The 21,331-nt window shown below is 46.0% G+C and overlaps 1 protein-coding gene and 1 long non-coding RNA gene across 2 annotated transcripts; both read left to right on the forward strand.

Annotated features, from left to right (window-relative positions):
• The first annotated feature begins 2,910 nt into the window (after positions 1 to 2,910).
• Positions 2,911 to 5,322, forward strand: LOC131721236 (uncharacterized). The gene is made up of 3 exons (XR_009319900.1): positions 2,911 to 3,528; positions 4,171 to 4,262; positions 5,233 to 5,322. It is a non-coding gene; the product is annotated as an uncharacterized LOC131721236 (long non-coding RNA).
• Positions 5,323 to 7,656: 2,334 nt separating this feature from the next.
• On the forward strand, positions 7,657 to 20,381 carry LOC117967983 (rhodopsin kinase GRK1-like). Its single transcript, XM_059014481.1, has 8 exons — positions 7,657 to 8,169; positions 10,587 to 11,303; positions 13,920 to 14,047; positions 14,984 to 15,141; positions 16,423 to 16,506; positions 17,258 to 17,382; positions 18,002 to 18,203; positions 18,849 to 20,381. Exons 2-8 carry the CDS (start codon positions 10,605 to 10,607, stop codon positions 19,139 to 19,141), a joined length of 1,689 nt encoding a protein of 562 aa, XP_058870464.1. The 5' UTR covers positions 7,657 to 8,169; positions 10,587 to 10,604; the 3' UTR covers positions 19,142 to 20,381.
• The last annotated feature ends 950 nt before the right edge of the window (positions 20,382 to 21,331 follow it).

Below are 21,331 nucleotides of genomic sequence, written 5' to 3' on the forward strand. Positions count from 1 at the left end.
AATAAATAAAGGACAGTATTAATTAATTAATTAATTAATTAATTAATTAATTACAGTTTTTCTTATTTAATTAATCTGCACTGAAGAAGATTTGTGTAATTCTTGATATGTATTTTATTTTGTATACAATTGTAAGTCGCCCTGGGTAAGGGTGTCTGCTAAGAAATTAATAATATTAATATACAATTAAATAATTCCGAAATCAATTAAGCTAATGTATATCACGTATTTTGCATTAAACTGTATTTAATTGCGGTAAATATAATGCGCAACACTATATAATTTTTTTTTTCACCGGAGTTAAATATTTCACCAGTGGAACCCGAGCAACTCTGAAACAGACTTCAGAAGGTTTTAAAATTTTAAACACTACGAAAATCAGCCCAAACCGACCCCTCTCTATACTCAAAACATCCCGGGCGCTCCTGTACAGTGCGTCCCACAATCTCTTGCGCGACGCATCGACAGATGAAAGCGCCGTGTCGATTATCAATCTTTTAATATCTTTTGTAGTATTTATTTTCTCCCCGGTCTTAGATACCGTTGCCAGCGTAGCGGCGTTGTCAATCTGTGTATCATAAAAACCGCGAACTCCTGTCTGTCTGTCTGTCTTTTTTTTTTAGGATCAAATAATAATTGTTCTACAAATAATGCAAATCGTCCCGCCTGGTTATCGACCGCACCGCAGACAACAAGAGGCTGGATTATTAAGAGTGAACCTTGAATTTGAAACTGTAAAAGCCGTGTGGGAAAATTCGGTCTTGCGTGATGACTTTGCAGGATTTTGTTGTCGTCATATTTACTGTAGCACCTCTCTCCCCCCCCCCCCCTTCCCGACCTAAAAGAAAACACCTGCCACAGCGTGAAAAAAAACATGCAATGGGATCAAAATGAATGCACGCGATTGCTAATGCGTTCCACGGGTGGAAGTTATGTTGCAGCGTCAGCGTGGACTGTGTGGACACTGTATGTTGAAATAAAAACAGGTTGACCAGATTTTCAAAGCTCAGACTCGGGACAGAGGTTGACTAAGCTAGTCATTAAAAAAAAATATTATATACATGTCAGTATATATATATAATATGGTGTTTATTGTTTTTATATGCATATTAGATGACCGTATTCAAGCATACATGGTCATAATTGAATATACTACAATTAAAAACATTGGTTTCAAATGACAAGGCGTTGTATTACGTCATTATTTCTGATGCTTTATTAGCCCTAGCAACCCTAGCTACCCTAGCAACGACAGCGTCCCATACACAGCAGAGTCTACATCCAGGCAGGTGTAAAAGGGGCGTGGTAAGCAACAAAAAGCACCGCCCACAACTCCGCCCACCCCCTTGTTCAGTCACACGCGGGCGTGGTTTGTGAAGTCAGCACCCGTCCGTCATGTTTGATTGATTGATTTATTTTTCATTTGTAATGCCGCAGTAAACTGTAATGAAAACAAACGGGGAGTAAACAAGCAACATGTAAATGAAATTAATTGAGCCGGATAAATCAGACAGGACCTGGCAAAATTAAACAAACAAATAAATAAATTAAAATAAAAAAACCGAGGTGAGATACTAAAGTTATAAATAAATAAATAAATAAATAAATACTTTTTTTTTTCATTGACTCGTCTTCTTATTCTATTAAAGGATGTTTTAAGGATCTTCAGCCAAACAAACATGGACTCGCCCCGCCGGCCCCAGAAGAGTATTCTGAAGAAGCGAAGCTCGAGCGACGCGCAGAGCTCGAGCGGGACCGAGGCCAGCGGCCGCGTGACGAGGTAGCGCGCGCAGCGTCCCGCGCAGCGTCCCGCCCTGTGCGTTGAACGGACGGGCGCTCGAGGACGGTCTGTCCGCATATTTCTGAAGCTTTTTAAACCCCTCGGCTTGTCATTTACACCTCTGAGGTATATATAGAGAGGGAGGAGAGGAGAGGAGAGGAGAGAGGGGGGAGGGAGGAGAGGAGAGAGAGAGAGGAGAGGAGAGGGAGGAGAGGAGAGAGGGCGGACAGAGAGAGGGAGGGGAGAGAGAGAGGGGGGACAGAGAGAAGGAGGGGAGGTGAGGAGAGAGAGGGGGGGCGGAGAGAGGGAGGGAGGAAGGGGGGATGAGGAGAGAGAGGGGGAGAGAGAGAGAGAGGGAGGGAGGGAGGGAGAGAGAGAGAGAGGGGACAGAGAGAGGGAGAGAGAGAGAGAGAGAGAGAGAGAGAGAGAGAGAGAGAGAGGGGGACAGAGAGAGGGAGGGAGGGAGAGAGAGAGAGGGGACAGAGAGAGGGGGGGTGAGGAGAGAAAGAGAGAGAGAGAGGGAGGGAGGGGGGGGATGAGGAGAGAGAGGGAGGGAGAGGAGAGAGAGAGGGAGGGAGAGAGAGGAGAGAGAAGGGGGGTGAGGAGAGAGAGAGAGGGGAGGGAGAGACAGAGAGAGAGAGAGGGGTGAGAGAGGGGAGAGAGAGAGAGGGGGGTGGGAGAGAGGGGGGTGAGAGAGAGAGGGGAGGGAGAGAGGGGGGAGAGAGAGGGGGTGAGAGAGAGAGGGGGGGAGAGGGGGGTGAGAGAGAGAGGGGAGGGAGAGAGGGGGGAGAGAGAGGGGGGAGAGAGAGGGGTGAGAGGGGGGGTGAGAGAGAGAGGGGGGAGAGGGGGGTGAGAGAGAGAGGGGAGGGAGAGAGGGGGGGTGAGAGAGAGGGGTGAGAGAGGGGGGGGGGTGAGAGAGGGGGGAGAGAGAAAGAGAGACACCCGTTAATTGTTTTTGATGTTTTTCACGCGCCAGGAGGAAGAGCCAGCGATGGGACGAGATGAATATCCTGATGACGCATCACCCGGCCGGGAAGGATTACGGCTCCATGAAGATCGATGAGCCGCAGACTCCCTTTTGCAGGCAGGTTTACATTACATAGATATTAACATATATGACCCCCATTTATTTATTTATTTATTTATTTATTTATTTATTTATTTATTGCACTGGCTACCTGTAAAGCTCAGGATTGCTTTCAAAATTCTCCTGCTTGCCTATAAGGCCCTTCATCACACAGGTCTGGAGTATGGGCAGCAGTGTGGAGTAGTGGTGAGGGCTCTGGACTCTTGACCGGAGGGTTGTGGGTTCAATCCCAGGTGGGGGGACACTGCTGCTGTACCCTTGAGCAACGTACTTTACCTAGATTGCTCCAGTAAAAACCCAACTGTATAAATGGGGAATTGTATGTAAAAATAATGTGGATCCCCATTGAGGTGTCTCTGTTTTAAGTCGAGGGAACACGGAGCCCCTGTGCGGCTTGGAACTTGGTTTCAGGAGACGAGGTTTCAGGCCCCTGCGCGGCACACCAGGGGAGACTTGGGGGGTTTGATACAGCAAACCTCAAACTAGGACTCCTGGAACCAGGTTTCAAACCGCTGCTCCTGAAAAAGTGGCTTCGTGTTCCCTCGGCTTAACACCTCCTGTGGTTGTCTTCCTGCAGAGGGAATGATGGGGAGCTTGATGAAGCGGCGAGCAGTACGTCTGGATCACAGGGACGCTTTAGTCCTAAACTACTGGCTAAGAGGTGGGAGAGCTGGACAGAGACACACACGGGCACGCAAACCACGAGAGACAGACCCCAGAGACACACACAGGCACCCAAACCACGAGAGACAGACTAGAGACACACACAGGCACGCAAACCACGAGAGACAGACCTCAGAGACACACACAGGCACCCAAACCACGAGAGACAGACCCCAGAGACACACACAGGCACGCAAACCACGAGAGACAGACTCCAGAGACACACACAGGGACACAAACCACGAGAGACAGACTCCAGGGCAAACTGATTAAGTGATTAAAAAAAAAACGGCCATATATTCAAAGCATTAGTGTTGGTGTTAGGGTTAGGGGTAGGGTTGAGGTTAGGGTTAGGGTTAGGGTTGAGGTTAGGGTTAGGGGTTGGATCTTATTTTCAAAGCATTTCCTAAATTCTTTAATTAACTATTTTTTTTTGAAAGGAGAAAAAAAACGTACAAAATAAAAATAACAAAAAAAACACTGAGAGCGCTTCAGAAGGCTTGAAATCCCCAGAAGCTGTGTGGATCCAGTTCTGTAGGATGAACGGGTGTTTTACCTCGTTAAACAAACAAACCAAAAAAAAAACAGGAGTGAATTAAAGGCTGCAAGGGGTTCAGTCCTTGTACTCTGTGTGCCACAGGCTGATGGCGCTCGTGGACCCTCCCAGAATCCTACAGGAACAGACCGAAGAAGACAGCGAAGAAGAGGGAGGAGCTCTATCGCATAACCCAGGTAACCGTAACCGTAGCTACGAGTCATGTGCGCAACACTAAGGGGCAGCGCAACTATTATGGGATTGAGGTTGCAATTGATAAAAAGCTACCAACTGGGAACATTCTGCTGTTTGGCAGAGTAAGGGGAGGAAAGATGTAGTCCAGGGGTTGATGCAGGACTACATCCCCCAGAATGCCTGGCTAATCCCATCCTGGCTAATTCCAACCCCATGACATTCTGGGGGATGTAGTCCTGCATCAACCCCCCCCCCCGGACTACATCTTTCCTCCCCTTTATAGCCGCCTTTAAGAAGCATTTGTCAGCAGGTATTAAAGAAATCCAAACGCAGCAATTAATTCACGCGTTCAAAACAAGAAAAGCATTGGGTCTATATAGTTGGTACCCAGCTGTATTCTATGATTCTCTCAATAGAGTTTCATTACAGGTGGTGCACAGTGAATACTGACCTCTTCATTGTTTTAAACCTCTGGATGCATCAATGATACAGAACTGGGTAACACTTGACCTTGCTGTGTTTTTGCCTAGTAGTTACTGAGCAAATACACGTGGGTTTACACACCATCACCAGGGCAGCAGTGTGGAGTAGTGGTCAGGGCTCTGGACTCTTGACCGGAGGGTCGTGGGTTCAATCCCAGGTGGGGGGGGGATACTGCTGCTGTACCCTTGAGCAAGGTACTTTACCTAGATTGCTCCAGTAAAAAACCCAACTGTATAAATGGGTAATTGTATGTAAAAATAATGTGATATCTTGTAACAATTGTAAGTTGCCCTGGATAAGGGCGTCTTATCTCTCAATCCTAAATTATCTCTCAATCCTAAAATTCTAGCTGATGCAAACCTTTTGCCCACAGCTGTGTGTTATAACTATGCGTAATAACATTGCAACGATGTGTAAGTACGAAGTGAAGGCACAGTAATTAGACACACTTGATGGAAAGTGTTACCCTGGTCTTTAAATTCCCAGCAGAACAGCAAAGCTTTGAGCACCAGAGGAAGAAACACTATGACGAAGGCCAGCATATCACCAGAGAAGCGTCCGAGGAAGAGGAGCAGGAGGAGGGGAGGGGAGGGGCAGGGAGAGACGAAGGTAAGCGGGCTGGCTCGAGGAGATGTGCCGCAGCCCCCCGCTGTGCTGTCCTCTAAGGGGGGGGGGGGGGGGGGGGGGGGGGAGGGGTGAAGATCGACGCTCACAGACAGGAGGCGCTGTTGTATAACTGGGGTCTCTGCACCGACACCACAAAGAAAATAAAGAACCAGTCAGGACTGTGACATCACTGTGGCCATGGCAACCCTCACTGATTCTCTTTCTGATGATGTCACAGGCAAAATGCCTTTGTTTCCACTGCCTTGCCCCAGGTATAGCAGGAGCCGGCCGGTGGGGGCGAGGTGTAGCTTCAGGTTTGAACCTCGTAATTATTTGAATTTGAAGCCAGTGACCGGTCTCAAAGCCTTTGCATCTAAAGCGTGAGGGCAGACTCTGGGACTTGACCCTTCGTTTCTCGACCCAGGATCGGATCCTCCCAGCCAGAAGGTGGCAGCATGGCGCAGTTCCATAGAATGCATCCACAGGAAGCTCGGCAAAAAACCGCAGACAGAGGAAGGTATGACCACAGAAATCCACCAGATAAGGGGGGATAGATGCGCCATAAGCATAGACACCAAGGACCATAGAAACCACAGCTAATTTAGGCTGTGCTATAAGTAATATTGCATGAGCCGTGCATTGTGGGACAGCAAAATGACAAACCTGCTTATAATTTTGTTCTGCTTCTATTTCCAGGTGAAGATGATCATGCAGAGTTCGATTAGGCCCCCTCTGCACGGCTGTCTAAGAACTGCCTGACTCCTCTCGCAAACACAGAATTCAGCTCAGACCTTTTCCAGCTGAACTGAGCTACAGTCGTGCTGAATTTTACCCTCCAAAATCCAATCCACTGTTGTCTTGTTTATCATATCATAGTCTTGCCAGCACTTTGTTCGCTGTCCAGTTTGTTTATATTCCCGAAAGGTACCGCTTTAAGGACAGAAGCCAAACGGCCACTCTATTTTGTCAGCATGCTGATGGATTAATTCAATGGATTTACTTCCACAAGCTAATCTTCCTAACACACTTGGTAAGATTGGAAGGGAATATTTGCTGCAATGTGAAGTGAATCCGCCAGAGGGTGCTGTTGAGTTGAGAACGTGTTTCTTTATCGTTAGCGCTGCATTTTTTTTTCATGGTAAAAAAAAAAAAGACTCATTTCTCGATCTAAAACAATTGGTGTTTCAAGATATTTTATTCACTGTTAAACATAATATTTACGAAAGCAGGAAAATAGCGTTGTCGCATTTAAATTGTATCATTTTCTCTGGAGTAATTATCCAACTCGAGATGTTCCTAAGTATTTATATGCTTACCTGGAAAAACAGGAAAATGCTAAATTGTAGAATATTTTTTAAAAACATTCTATTTTTCACCATCAGTGAATTATCAAACAAAATAAAAAACATAAATAAATCTTACAGTATTATTATTATTATTATTATTATTATTATTATTAATAATAATAATAATAATAATAATAATAATAATAATAATAATAATAATAATTATTTATTTATTTATTTATTTATTTATTTATTAATTTATTAGCAGACTTGCAGTTATTGCATTAGTATCACATTATAAAATATCACATTACAGATAAGAGCAGTTATAAAATACAGTAAAAAAAAAAATCGGAAATCGCGAAAGTCTTAATTATTGCCTTTTTTAAATACTCTGGGCTATATTTTCAAAGCGACCCCCCAGCAAAATTAAGAAGGTCTTTTACCTCTTTCACAAAACACAGGAGTTCATTATAGACAGCCTTGACTCCCGTGCTGAGGAAAGGCTCAAGTTCATCCCATACGTGCTCATTGGGAATGAGATCCCTCTCTCTCTCTCTCTCTCTCTCTCTCTCTCTCTCTCTCTCTCTCCCTCTCTCTCCCTCTCTCTCTCTCTCTCTCTCTCTCTCTCTCTCTCTCCTCTCTCTCTCTCTCTCCCTCTCTCTCTCTCTCTCGGCGGTGGAATTTCTCGGATAAATAAACACAGCCCTGGTCGGATAATGAGCTCTTCGGTTTCCACGGCCGCAATGAGAGCCCCTCGCAGCCGCGTTGAGGTGGTTCGGTAACAGTCCTGAAAGCGCGTCGGGCTGGGCGCGACGCGTGGGGTGTGCGGTGTCGGGTACCGCGGCTCCAGGCTTCCTAAAGCCGCTTCCCAGGAGATTTACCTAACAGCCTTTGACAAGCCTCCTTCCGAAAGATGCAGAGCTCTAATCTAATCCCAGAGGCTAATGGGGAGAGAGAGAGGGAGAGAGAGGGGGGAGGGAGGAAAGAGGGGGAGAGAGAGAGAGAGAGGGGGGGGAGAGAGAGAGAGAGAGAGGCAGGCTGTGCGAGCGAGTGGGAGAGCGTGATTTTGAGACATTGTATTTTATTTTATGTAACGTGTGTTGAAATGCTTTGGCAATATTGGATCACTCCTGTCATGTTAATAAAGCCAGTTTGAATTTGAGAGAGAGAGAGAGAGAGAGAGAGAGAGAGAGAGAGAGAGAGAGAGAGAGAGAGAGAGAGAGAGACTGCGAGTGTGTGGGAGAGCGTGATTTTGAGACATTGTATTTTATTTTATGTAACGTGTGTTGAAATGCTTTGGCAATATTGGATCATTCCAGTCATGTTAATAAAGCCAGTTTGATTTTGAGAGAGAGAGAGAGAGAGAGAGAGAGGGAGGTATGATCTGGGAAGCGATTCTGGAACTAAGAACTAAACAACTGTAGAATAAATTCTATAAAAGGACTAAAATCCTCCGCCGAATTTGGATTTATTTTTACATTGTTTATTTATTTGTTTATTTATTTGTTATCCTTCTTCAGAACAACATAGAGTAAGTTTCAACTCATTTATGTATTATTATTTAATTGTGTGTTTATTTTTGCGCGTTGGTCTGTGTTTTCCACATTACGGCTGTAATTCATAATCTTTACATTATGCGGCCAGGTTATCAAAGAGCAAAAATAAGAGGATGCGATTCAAATGCGGTCAACACTGATACTGAAACTGTTCGACAGATTTGTGTTAAAATTCAAAATGCTGACTCAAACTTCACAAGAAGTTAACACGGGGACCAGAGTCACAAATTAATTAACCCTTTCGTTATCGGCACTTTATCGCTGGGGTATATTAGTTACTGTATGAACATCAGAACTTACCCCTGTTACTATATTCATATTGATATTAGATTTAAATGAATCTATTTCCTGCTCTGAATTGAAAGTGTTTTCAAGTACACTGTAAAACAAACCTGTGCATTTACGGTGCATTTACCTAAATATCGACTTAATGAAACTGTATTTGCACATTCATTCTGGTCTGTATTATTAAAGCTACATCGTTTTTTAAAAGTGTGTTACACTAATATTGAACAATTTTTTACTGTACTTAAAAAAAAACAAAAAAAAACAAAACCATGTCAATATTAAAATAAATTTACAGTAAAAATACGATTTTTTTTTTACAGTGTAAAGGGTTGATCAATATAAAGTGAACTGAATGTAACGTTTTCATTTGCTTTTTCATTTATGTATCCTACCTAATATATAGACAGATAGATAGATAGATAGATAGATAGATAGATAGATAGATAGATAGATAGATAGATAGATAGATGGGCTTCAGTGAGTTACAGGAAAATAATTCCATCTAGGGTTTCTGTGACATCATAAATTACCTCTCTGTGGCCAAAAATGTTGCTTCATGAAGTCGAGTGAAACCTGCTGAATAATGTCATGTTGCTTCATGAAGTCGAGTGAAACCTGCTGAATAATGTCACGTTAACATATTGAATCACACACCGCTTTGTAGTTTTCCCGTAGACTTAACTGAAGAACTGACAAATTGAAAAATGCGACATTTCAAAAATCTAACATGAAATACTACTGTACTGCCATTATGGCTTCCGGTATAGACTTTTGCGAGATCATGTTGTAGTGTCTTTGATTACAGATGTTAAATAAAAGATCTAAATTAATATAGTTTGTTTTTGTTTTTTTTTTAAATTACATCTCAATCCTAAAATTCTAGGTGATGCGAAACTTTTAGCCAGAGCTGCAGTAGCCCTTTCAGTGTATCAGCATCCAGTCCAAATGGCAAATAATATTAAATAATTGTTACTACTGTAGCCCCACAGAATATCCAGGAGGATTCTCTGCAATGCTGTGAAATGCTCTAAAACCCAGCTGTGGTTTCTCAGGGGATTGGGTTGACCTCAATAGAAAACAGTCGTGGCGTTTGCCTCAATACCCCAATGATGGGAACAGTTGTCTGCTTGACTCTGATCTGGGTGTCAGGGATAATCAAAGAACATCCAGTCTCGTAATGCCAAGACACAGAGGCAGGCAGAGCGCAGCGCTTAAGGGAATCCCTGTGCGGATTTCCTAAGTCTGTAAGTAGAGGCAAGTTGCAATCATAGACACCTGCACAGCTTCCTTATAACCTGACAGGCTTATCAGAGTGCGGTCAGCCTCCCATCCGAGACATCTGTGGGGCGCTGGTAGGGCATGATCAAAGTCTGGAGAAGAGTGATGCAAAATTAGAGCAGTTATTGTGTTTACACCATGTAGAGCGTGACAGACAGACAGGCTGAGAGGCAGGCAGGCAGACAGACAGACAGACAGACAGGCAGGCAGGCAGACAGACAGACAGACAGGCAGACAGACAGACAGACACGCAGGCAGACAGACAGACACACAGGCAGGCAGGCAGGCATGCAGACACAGACAGACAGACAGACAGACACGCAGGCAGGCAGACACACAGACAGGCAGGCAGACGGATAGACAGACAGACACACAGGCCGGCAGGCAGGCAGACAGAGACAAGCAGACAGACAGACAGACAGATACAAAGACAGACACACAAACAAGGCAGTTATCGTGTTCACCACGTGTGACATGAAGGCACTAGAGCCCAAACGCTGGTCTGCTTGACTCAGTCTCTTCTAGTTTCAATAACACTGATGAAGGCACTGGAGCCCAAACGCTGGCCTGCTTGACTCAGTCTCTTATAGTTTCAATAACACTGATGAAGGCACTAGAGCCCAAACGCTGGTCTGCTTGATGCAGTTTAGTTTCAATAACACTAATGAAGGCACTGGAGCCCAAATGCTGGTCTGTTTGCCTCAGTCTCTTATAGTTTCAATAACGCTGATGAAGGCGCTAGAGCCCAAACGCTGGTCTGCTTGACTCGGCCTCTTCTAGTCTTCCTGGGACTACAGTCGATCACTGCCTCCTCTCTCCCCTGCAGTAACCACACAGCTTCAAGATGGACATCGGTGGCCTGGAGACCGTGGTGGCCAATTCGGCCTACGTGGCGGCTCGCGGGAGCGTGGACGGCAACGCGGCGGCCACCATGCGCGACAAGAAGATGCGGGCCAAGCTGAAGCTGCCGCACATCACGCAGTGCGGGCACCTGAAGGACACGGTGGACCAGACCTTCGATTCCATGTGCGTCAAGCAGCCCATCGGCAAGAGGCTCTTCCAGCAGTACCTGGAGGGGGAAGAAGCCTTCAAGACGGCCGCGGAGCTCTGGAAGAAGATCGAGGACTACACCACGTCCGAGGAGAAGGACCGGCCCCAGAAGGCCCAGAAGATGGTCAACAAGTTCTACGACTCGGCCTCCAAGACCTTCTGCAGCTTCCTGGAGGAGAAGGCGGTGAGCCGGGTCAGGGAGGACCACAAGCACAGCCGAGGAGACCTGTTCAAGGAGACGGAGCAGCAGCTGCTCAAGCACCTGGAGGAGAAGGCTCTGGAGGCTTACAAGGGCAGCCTGTTCTTCCTGCGGTTCCTGCAGTTCAAGTGGCTGGAGGGGCAGTCCGTGGCGGAGGAGTGGTTCATGGATTTCCGCGTCTTGGGGAAGGGCGGCTTCGGCGAGGTCCACGCCTGCCAGATGAAGGCAACCGGCAAGATGTACGCCAACAAGAAGCTGAACAAGAAGAGGCTGAAGAAACGCAACGGCTACGAGGTACGACTGGTGAAAGCACAGCACAGTGTAATACAGCACAGCGAACGCATGGTAAAGCATAGAGAGGTCTGGTAAAGCATAGGGAAGCATTGTAAAGCACAGAGAGGTGTGGTAAAGCATAGGGAAGCAATGTAAAGCACAGAGAGGTATGGTAAAGCATAGGGAAGCATTGTAAAGTACAGGGAGGTGTGGTAAAGCATAGGCAAGCATTGTAAAGCATAGAGAGGTGTGGTAAAGCATAGGGAAGCATTGTAAAGCACAGAGAGGTGTGGTAAAGCATAGGGAAGCATTGTAAAGCACAGAGAGGTGTGGTAAAGCATAGGGAAGCATTGTAAAGCACAGAGAGGTCTGGTAAAGCATAGGGAAGCATTGTAAAGCACAGAGAGGTCTCGTAAAGCATAGGGAAGCACTGTAAGGCACAGAGAGGTCTGGGTAAAGCATAGGGAAGCATTGTAAAGCACAGAGAGGTAAATGCATAGCATAACCATGGAAAAGCATGGGGGAAAACTGCATAAAATACTGTACATTTTCATAAGGGCTCCTTAACATACTAAGTAAAATTTTCCAAGAATCCATCAAAAAAGCCGCCTAACCGTTATGCTTAAGATATGCTCTGGAAACAAAAATCCTAAATGATTAGATCCGGTGCCTGTTTGTTTTCCACTGAACCCCAGTGTGCATTGTGTGGGAGGACGGTCTCATCTCTGGGGTTCAGGGAGCCAGTAATCACTGGATTGCAAACCTGATCTCTTGTTAACGGCAGCGCGGTTTTGGCAACATTGTGTTTGCTTTTTTCAATTACCTCCCCGCGTCAGCATCCCACTTTCACAGCATGTGTGGGGCTTGTGTGCGCCAGGGTTAAATACGTTTAAAGTAAGAGATGTATTTTTACCAGGGGGATCTGGAGAGAGAGAGAGAGGGAGGGAGGGAGGGAGAGAGAGAGAGAGAGGAAGGAGATTGTCTGAGTTATTTAAGTGCAGTGAATTAGCCGGCGCTAATCAGGACCGATTTACTCAAGGCAAAGAGGCTTGGGGCTTTTTAAAAAACTCTGAAAAGCTGCTCAGGGTCGAAACCACAGGCAGGCGGGAGGCAGAGCCGTGTCCAAACTAATTGATCTGCATCTCGTCAGGGAATTAGAGGGCAATGGAGATTAACCTGGAGCGGCCCAACGCACAGGGACGAGAGGGGGAGCTTCCTCTGTGCATCGGGTCATACTACCTGGGATGGGGGTTCTCATTAGATTATTATTATTATTATTATTTATTTCGTAGCAGACGCCCTTATCCAGGGCGATTTACAATCGTAAACAAAAATACATTTCAAGAATCACAGTACAAGTATTAATACAATAAGAGCAAGATAAAAAATACAATGACTTCGGTTCTAGCAAATACAAGTATATGACAAAATACGATTCAATAACGGAGCAGATAACAATGTCAGTGGTAGTTACATCAGGATATAATTAATTAATTTATTATTATTATTATTATTATTATTATTATTATTATTATTATTATTGTTATTATTATTATCGTTGCTCTGGAGAAGGTAACGAGAAGGGCGAACAAGGCTGACTCTAGAATCATAAGGGGTCTAGATAAAGTCAACCCAAAACACAACTGAAACTTTAGCAGCGAGTGAAGAACAGGAGAGCATAAATGGAAGCCAACTAGCGTTTAGGACAGAAGGCAGGAAGCAGTTTTTTTTTTTTTTTACACACAGAGTTATAAATGCATGGACTAGCCGACAAGACGAAGTCTCTAAAACACTGGGAGAGTTTAAAAAAAGTCGAGATTCTGTGCTTTTAATCAGTAGAGGAGAATGGTGTGCTAACGAGTGACGGGCCTTGATTGGCTGAATGGCCTTTTTCTCGTTCCCAAACCTTTCTAATCTACTCATTATTTATAATACGTTTCTAAGTGTTCGCTGGCTGCCATGGTTTCCGTTACCATAGAAACAGAATGTTCGATGTCATAATGAATCTATTATTCCCATTGGTTTTGCAAGACTTGAGTTTTCACCGGCTCAGCATTTAGAAATCTCCAGACAAGCTCAAAGCAGGTCAAAAGCAGGTAAAGTCAGATTTAGAGAAACTCTCAATATTCAACTCAGAATAACCACAAAATATTAAGAGGGACGTAATAAAAAAAATGACATCTGAAAGTCTAATACGATAAACGATATCAAGCCTTCAGATCCCTCAAATCCCAGTTGCACACTCTCAGACTTTCCTGTTAGGAGGATTAAAAACAGGTTGGCTCTCAGCGTTTCCTAATCCGCCAACAGCAGAACGGGCAGCTCCAGGGCTGTACGTGATTGGCCGGCTGCCCCCACAGCCATTACAGGATTGGACGGTGCTCCTGTCACTCATCAGCAGATCAGCGTGAGGGGACTAGAAAGCTGGCAAGGCTTTGTAGTTATTTTTACTGTGAAAGACTAGGGGCTATGATTGAAACATGGTTTTAAAAATAGACGGTTGTGTTGGCTGTGATCCATTAACGTGGTCTGGGAAGTGGCGTGGAATTCTGGGAGTTGTAGTCTTCAGTAATGAGAGCGGTGGTAGTTCTATGGACTACGACTGTTCTGCAGCTGATGCCTAAGTGTGTCTTGCAGGGAGCCATCGTGGAGAAGCGAATCCTGGCGAAGGTCCACAGTCGGTTCATTGTGACCCTGGCGTACGCTTTCCAGACCAAGCTTGACCTCTGCCTTGTGATGACCATCATGAACGGGGGCGACCTCAGGTATGGGAGAGATCGTAATTTCAGGCTACTAGCGCGCCTTGGTCACACTTCAGGTATCTGCAGAACCGCTTACCCGATTGCCAGGAAACATTGTTTCGCTGATCGAGGCTGTCAGATTCTGGGGTTATGGTGGGTGGGGGGGGGGGGCAAGTCTGTCCGTACATCCGCCCGTCTGCAGATCACGCTTGCATGCGTATAACTGCGAAATCACTTTGCAGATTGTGATTGTGAACCTGTGATTGTTCATTCACGTTCAGTCCTGAAGTTCAGAATTGGACACAGTGCTTTGTAGTTAAGTTCGGTCTCACCAGCGCATTATACAGTCTCATCATGAACCAGACAGCAAGACGCATGGTTGTCGTTTTTTGGGGGATGCATGTTACTGGCATGTTTGCTTTAAACTGAGGCTGCATGGCATCAGATGGGCTTGTGCTGGCTGTGCTGAGCTGTGATAATGAAATCACTTTCAATCAAGAGAGAGAGAGAGGGGGGAGAAGGGGGAGAGTGAGAGGAGAGAGAGGGGAGAGGGGGAGAGAGGGAGAGGGGTGAGGGGGGAGAGGGAGAGGGGGGAGTGGGGGAGAGAGGGAGAGGGGTGAGGGGGAGAGAGGGGGGGAGAGGGGGAGAGATAGAGGGGGAGAGAGGGGGGAGGGAGAGAGAGGGGGGGAGAGGGAGAGCGAGAGGGGGAGAGAGAGAGAGGGGTGAGGGGGAGAGGGGGAGAAGGGGAGAGAGAGAGGGGTGAGAGGGAGAGGGGGAGAGAGAGGGGAAGAGAGAGGGAGAGAGAGGGGGGAGAGGGAGAGGGGGGAGAGAGAGAGAGAGGGGTGAGAGGGAGAGGGGTAGAGCGAGAGAGGAGGGGGAGGTCGCCGGTTCGAGCCCAGCCTCTGCCCTGTCACACTGGGTTGAGTCACGTGTTTCTTTTTGGTTTTTTTTACGTGGCAGGTTTCATGTTTACAATGTGGATGAGAAGAACCCTGGTTTCGGGGAGGACCGGGCCTGTTTCTACACGGCCCAGATCATCTGTGGGCTGGAGCATCTGCACCAGCACAGGATCATCTACAGGGACCTGAAACCAGAGAATGTGCTGCTGGATGATGCGGGTGAGCCACCCATTCAATACTGAGACCAACCCTAACCCTAACCCTAACCCTAACCCTAACCCTAACCCTAACCCTAACCCTAACCCTAACCCTAACCCCAACCCCAACCCTAACCCTAACCCTAACCCTAACCCTAACCCTAACCCCAACCCTAACCCTAACCCTAACCCTAACCCTAACCCTAACCCTAACCCTAACCCCAACCCCAACCCCAACCCTAACCCTAACCCTAACCCTAACCCTAACCCTAACCCTAACCCTAACCCTAACCCTAACCCTAACCCTAACCCTAACCCCAACCCTAACCCTAACCCTAACCCTAACCCTAACCCTAACCCTAACCCTAACCCTAACCCTAGCTCCAGCTCCAACCCTAGCCCTATCTAAACACTACTGCACCACTATTATAGCTTCCGGTACACTTTTTGCGATACCATGTTGTAGTTTCTTTGATTGCATGATGTTAAATAAAATATCTAAATTATGTTCATATAGTTTATCAATTCCTCTGTATCCTGTTTTCTGAGTTGGAAGCCATGCATTATTACAATTTGCTTTGCTTTTACTATGGGAAACTCTTATAAGGGTTAGTTTACTCTGTTTTTAATATGCTTTACCAGACCTCTCTGTGCTTTACAATGCTTCCCTGTGCTTTACCAGACCTCTCTGTGCTTTACAATGCTTCCCTATGCTTTACCAGACCTCTCTGTGCTTTACAATGCTTCCCTATGCTTTACCACACCTCTCTGTGCTTTACAATGCTTCCCTATGCTTTACCAGACCTCTCTGTGCTTTACAATGCTTCCCTATGCTTTACCAGACCTCTCTGTGCTTTACAATGCTTCCCTATGCTTTACCACACCTCTCTGTGCTTTACAATGCTTCCATATGCTTTACCAGACCTCTCTGTGCTTTACAATGCTTCCCTATGCTTTACCAGACCTCTCTGTGCTTTACAATGCTTCCCTATGCTTTACCAGACCTCTGTGTGCTTTACAATGCTTCCTTATGCTTTACCAGACCTCTCTGTGCTTTACAATGCTTCCCTATGCTTTACCATACCTCTCTGTGCTTTACAATGCTTCCCTGTGCTTTACCAGACCTCTCTGTGCTTTACAATGCTTCCCTATGCTTTACCAGACCTCTCTGTGCTTTACAATGCTTCCCTATGCTTTACTACGCCTCTCTGTGCTTTACAATGCTTCCCTATGCTTTACCACGCCTCTCTGTGCTTTACAATGCTTCCCTATGCTTTACCACACCTCTCTGTGCTTGTCCCAGGACACGTGCGGATCTCAGACTTGGGTCTGGCCACAGAGCTACCGGAAGGACAGGACAAGACGAAAGGCTACGCAGGCACACCAGGTCAGCACGGCAGCGCAGTTTGTCAATTTGTCGGCTGGAAAAAGGCTCCAGGAAAATCCACAGTCGTTTCCTTATTGCTGCAAGACTGATGCCAGTTTGACAAAGCACTGCCAGCCCTTGGCAGGGTGCTAGCTAGCAAGCTATTTTAATTCGTACCAGTTTCCCAAAACAGTGTTTTAAGATAGAATGATAGAGTTTAGCAGAAATCCACTCAGTAAGTCTTTGATTAAAGCATGGGTGGCCAGCACTGTATGTATTGTGTGTATTGTGTGTTCAGTGTGTTCAGTGTGTCAGTGTGTATTGTGTGTATTGTGTGTTCAGTGTGTCAGTGTGTATTGTGTGTATTGTGTGTTCAGTGTGTCAGTGTGTATTGTGTGTATTGTGTGTTCAGTGTGTCAGTGTGTATTGTGTGTATTGTGTGTTCAGTGTGTCAGTGTGTTCAATGCTCCTCTGGTTTGTATCGTGTGTGTCAGTGTGTATTGTGTGTATTGTGTGTTCAGTGTGTCAGTGTGCTCAATGCTCCTCTGGTTTGTATCGTGTGTGTCAGTGTGTATTGTGTGTATTGTGTGTTCAGTGTGTCAGTGTGCTCAATGCTCCTCTGGTTTGTATCGTGTGTGTCAGTGTGTATTGTGTGTATTGTGTGTTCAGTGTGTCAGTGTGCTCAGTGCCCCTCTGGTTTGTATCGTGTGTATTGTGTGTATTGTGTGGTCAGTGTGTCAGTGTGCTCAGTGCCCCTCTGGTCTGTGTTCAGGTTTCATGGCTCCGGAGCTGTTGAAGAATGAAGCCTATGACTACAGCGTGGATTACTTCACTCTGGGGGTCACCCTGTACGAGATGATCGCAGCCAAGGGCCCGTTCAGGAGTCGAGGAGAGAAGGTGCGTCCCTAGGGGCCCCCACACTGAACCTGGGGTTCAGGAGACTCTACGAGGAGGGGGGGGGGGGGGGCGGGGGGGGGGGGGGGGGGTCTCATTGGGCCTCTGCAAGATGAGTTATTAATGTAAAAAAAATTTGCAGTCCGAATCTGCGGATAACGGAATTCCCGGGAAATCGCTGAATTTTCAGGCTCCCGCGGAATTGGAAGTCTTCCACGGATTCACCGTGTTCTGCAGCCGCGTCGTCATCAGAATTCTCCTAAACAGACTGCGGAAGCGACCTGCAAATATAGAACTTAGCTGTTCAGTTCTAGTTTTGTTAAATGAACAGAAGTTTCGTCTCCTTCAGAAAGTAGGAGTGATGTTTATCCTGTTACACTTTCACCGAGGTGCTGAGGTTAACAAACTGTGTGTGTGCGTGTGTGTGTGTGTCTCTGTGCGTGCTTGTGTGTCTGTGCGTGTGTGTGTGTGTGTGTGTGTGCGTGTGCGTGTGTGTGTGCATGCGTGTGTGTCTGTGTGTGCGTGCGTGTGTGTGCGTGCGTGCGTGTGCGTGCGTGCGTGCGTGCGTGTGTGTGTGTGTGTGTGCGTGTGTGTATCTGTGTGTGTGCGTGCGTCTCGGCAGGTAGAAAACAAGGAGGTGACTCGGCGCATCCTGAACGATCCCGTCTCGTACCCGGAGACGTTCAGCAGCGACTGCAAGCTCCTGTGTGAGGCTCTGATGGAGAAGGACCCTGCCAAACGCCTGGGCTTCAAGGACAACCAGTGTGTGGAGCTCAAGGACCACCCCTACTTCAAGACACTCAACTGGGGTCGACTCGAAGCAGGTACTGGCAGGGTGTATTACAATGCATCCCTATGCTTTACCAGACCTCTCTGTGCTTTACAATGCTTCCATATGCTTTACCACACCTCTCTGTGCTTTACAATGCATCCCTATGCTTTACCAGACCTCTCTGTGCTTTACAATGCTTCCCTATGCTTTACCAGACCTCTCTGTGCTTTACAATGCTTCCCTATGCTTTACCAGACCTCTCTGTGCTTTACAATGCTTCCCTATGCTTTACCACACCTCTCTGTGCTTTACAATGCTTCCCTATGCTTTACCAGACCTCTCTGTGCTTTACAATGCTTCCCTATGCTTTACCACACCTCTCTGTGCTTTACAATGCATCCCTATGCTTTACCAGACCTCTCTGTGCTTTACAATGCTTCCCTGTGCTTTACCACACCTCTCTGTGCTTTACAATGCTTCCCTATGCTTTACCAGACCTCTCTGTGCTTTACAATCCTTCCCTATGCTTTACCATACCTCTCTGTGCTTTACAATGCTTCCCTATGCTTTACCAGACCTCTCTGTGCTTTACAATGCTTCCCTATGCTTTACCAGACCTCTCTGTGCTTTACCACGCTGTCCCTGTGCTGTATCGCTGTCTCTAGGGGAAACTGATCCCTGTCTGTGTTCCCCTCAGGTCTCATGGACCCCCCCTTCGTTCCGGACCCCAAGATGGTTTACGCGAAGGACATCAGCGACGTGGGGGCCTTCTCCACCATCAAGGGCGTGGTGCTGGACGACAAAGACAAGGAGTTCTACGAGGACTTCTCTTCGGGGAACATCCCCATCCCCTGGCAGGAGGAGATGGTGGAGACGGGGGTCTTCGGGGAGCTGAACGCCTGGGGAGCCAAGGGGAGCACCCCCAACGACCTCCGCTACGACTACGTACCCCCAACGGAGAGCAAGTCAGGGACCTGCCTGCTTCTCTGAAGACATCCCACGTGAGGGATCTGTAGCGCAGGGTTCCTGAGCTCTGTACGTCTCTTTGAGATCCACAGTCAGTCTCTCTCTTGAACTATTGAAAGCCGCGGTATTCAATTCTATCCCTCGAGTTCCAGTCCAGTCCAGTCCAGGTTTTTACTCCAAGCAGGTTCTGTTTGTTAATTCAACCTGCTGAGAGGCAGTTAAGTAAGGTTTGGCCAAAAGTTTTGCATCATCATCCTATATAATTTTGCTTCATGAAGTGAAATGAAACCTGCTGAATAATGTGACGTTAACATATTGAATCGCACACCGCTTTGTAGTTTTCCTGAAATACCTGAAATACTACTGTACCACGATTATGGCTTTCGGTAGACTTTTTATATATATATATATATATATATATATATAAATATATATATTTTAATTATGTCTCAATCCTTAAATTCTAGGTGATGCTAAACTTTTGGCCTCAGCTCTGGGACCTGCTTGGAACAAAGACCAGGGGTCAGATTTGAGTACCCCTAATTCAAAGTGATGGTTGCTTCCAAAATGCTTTCAAAGATATTAACAGCACTACCGTTTGCCATCGAGGTCTGGAGTGCTCTACGCAGCGTGGGTTCAATCATTCACTGGAAGGAAGCAAACTAAACCGGCCGCCAGGTTCCTGAATGCAGCGCGACAGGCAGCGCGTCAAACAGACAAACCCTTGCTGTATTTATTATTTATTATTATTATTATTTATTTCTTAGCAGACGCCCTTATCCAGGGCGACTTACAATCGCAAGCAAATACATTCAAGTGTTACAATACAAGTAATACAATAAGAGCAAGAAATACAATAACTTTTGTTCAAGTGTGACAAACCACAATTCAATAATACAGCAGATAATAGTGATAGTTACATCAGGATATGATTAAGTACAAAATACTACAGATTAAACACTTGGCAGATTACAATATTCTGAGGTACAGGATTAAATGCAGTAAAATAGGGGGCAGATAAGAGCAAAATAAAGCATATTTAAATGAAGGGTGATAGTGTCCCAGGATACAACAGAGGAGTTCTACAGGTGCTGTTTGAAGAGGTGAGTCTTAAGGAGGCGCCGGAATGTGGTCAGGGACTGGGCAGTCCTGACATCTGTATTTATTTTTAAGTGATAAAAAAAAATATGTATATTTACACGATTCTTTTGGGGAGATGCATATTACACAGCAGCGGGGTACATTCCCTGGAACTCTGTGATAACCGTGGGAAAAAAAAAAACAGACTTAGCTATACCATGTGTTTCTTTCGAACCTCCACATTTGAGGCTTACATAACAAAAGGTACAGCGGTGAGATTTTGGAATGTTTTAACACTGTTAAAGATCGTGAACTATCCTTGAGAGGGGAGGACAGATCTGACCATCAAATCCCCGCCTCCGCCCCCCACCCCCCCTGGTCTTTGTACCTTCGATTACTGGGACTGCTGGTTTTCGTTTCAACCAATCGAACCAGTTATTGGCTTAATTAGTCAAAATTAACAGGTGTCCAGATCTTTAGCCATTGATGATGTAAAGACATCTATAAAACCAGCCGGATAGGGGCCCCTCAGGGCCAGGGTTGGAGACCCCTCTTGTATGGTTAACCATATACACTGTTATTGCAATCTGACACTGTCTTTAGGTGAAGCGCTGGCGCCCTCTGGTGGGTGGAATTGTTACTTCGCTCTTCATTATTATTATTATTATTATTATTTATTTCTTAGCAGACGCCCTTATCCAGGGTGACTTACAATTGCTACAAGATATCACATTATTTTTACATACAATTCCCCATTTATACAGCTGGGTTTTTACTGGAGCAATCTAGGTAAAGTACCTTGCTCAAGGGTACAGCAGCAGTGTCCCCCCACCTGGGATTGAACCCACGACCCTCCGGTCAAGAGTCCAGAGCCCTAACCACTACTCCACACTGCTTCATTAAACAAAAGGAGTTCTTGTTTAAACCTCCCCCAGTTTTCTTCCAGGTAGATAATTAGTCACAGAGACAGAGAGATTGTGACAACTTTGATATAATATGCAGAAAAGTGATCACTTACGCTATGCAAAAATATGGGAGCGCGAAAGGCGAGGAGAGGGGTATTTAAAAAGGATTTGGCCTGCGATCGGTGGGTGGGCTTTACTATATAGAAAAGGGTAGGAAACAGGTGCCATT

The sequence above is a fragment of the Acipenser ruthenus genome, chromosome 48 (genome assembly GCF_902713425.1).
Source record: "Acipenser ruthenus chromosome 48, fAciRut3.2 maternal haplotype, whole genome shotgun sequence".
Lineage (NCBI taxonomy): Eukaryota > Metazoa > Chordata > Actinopteri > Acipenseriformes > Acipenseridae > Acipenser > Acipenser ruthenus.

Coding starts and splice junctions, on each gene's coding strand:
- LOC117967983 (XM_059014481.1), top strand. CDS start 10,605: ATGGACATCGGTGGCCTGGAGACCGTGGTGGCCAATTCGGCCTACGTG. Junction 11,304..13,919: donor AGAAACGCAACGGCTACGAG/GTACGACTGGTG, acceptor TGTGTCTTGCAG/GGAGCCATCGTGGAGAAGCG. Junction 17,383..18,001: donor TCAGGAGTCGAGGAGAGAAG/GTGCGTCCCTAG, acceptor GCGTCTCGGCAG/GTAGAAAACAAGGAGGTGAC.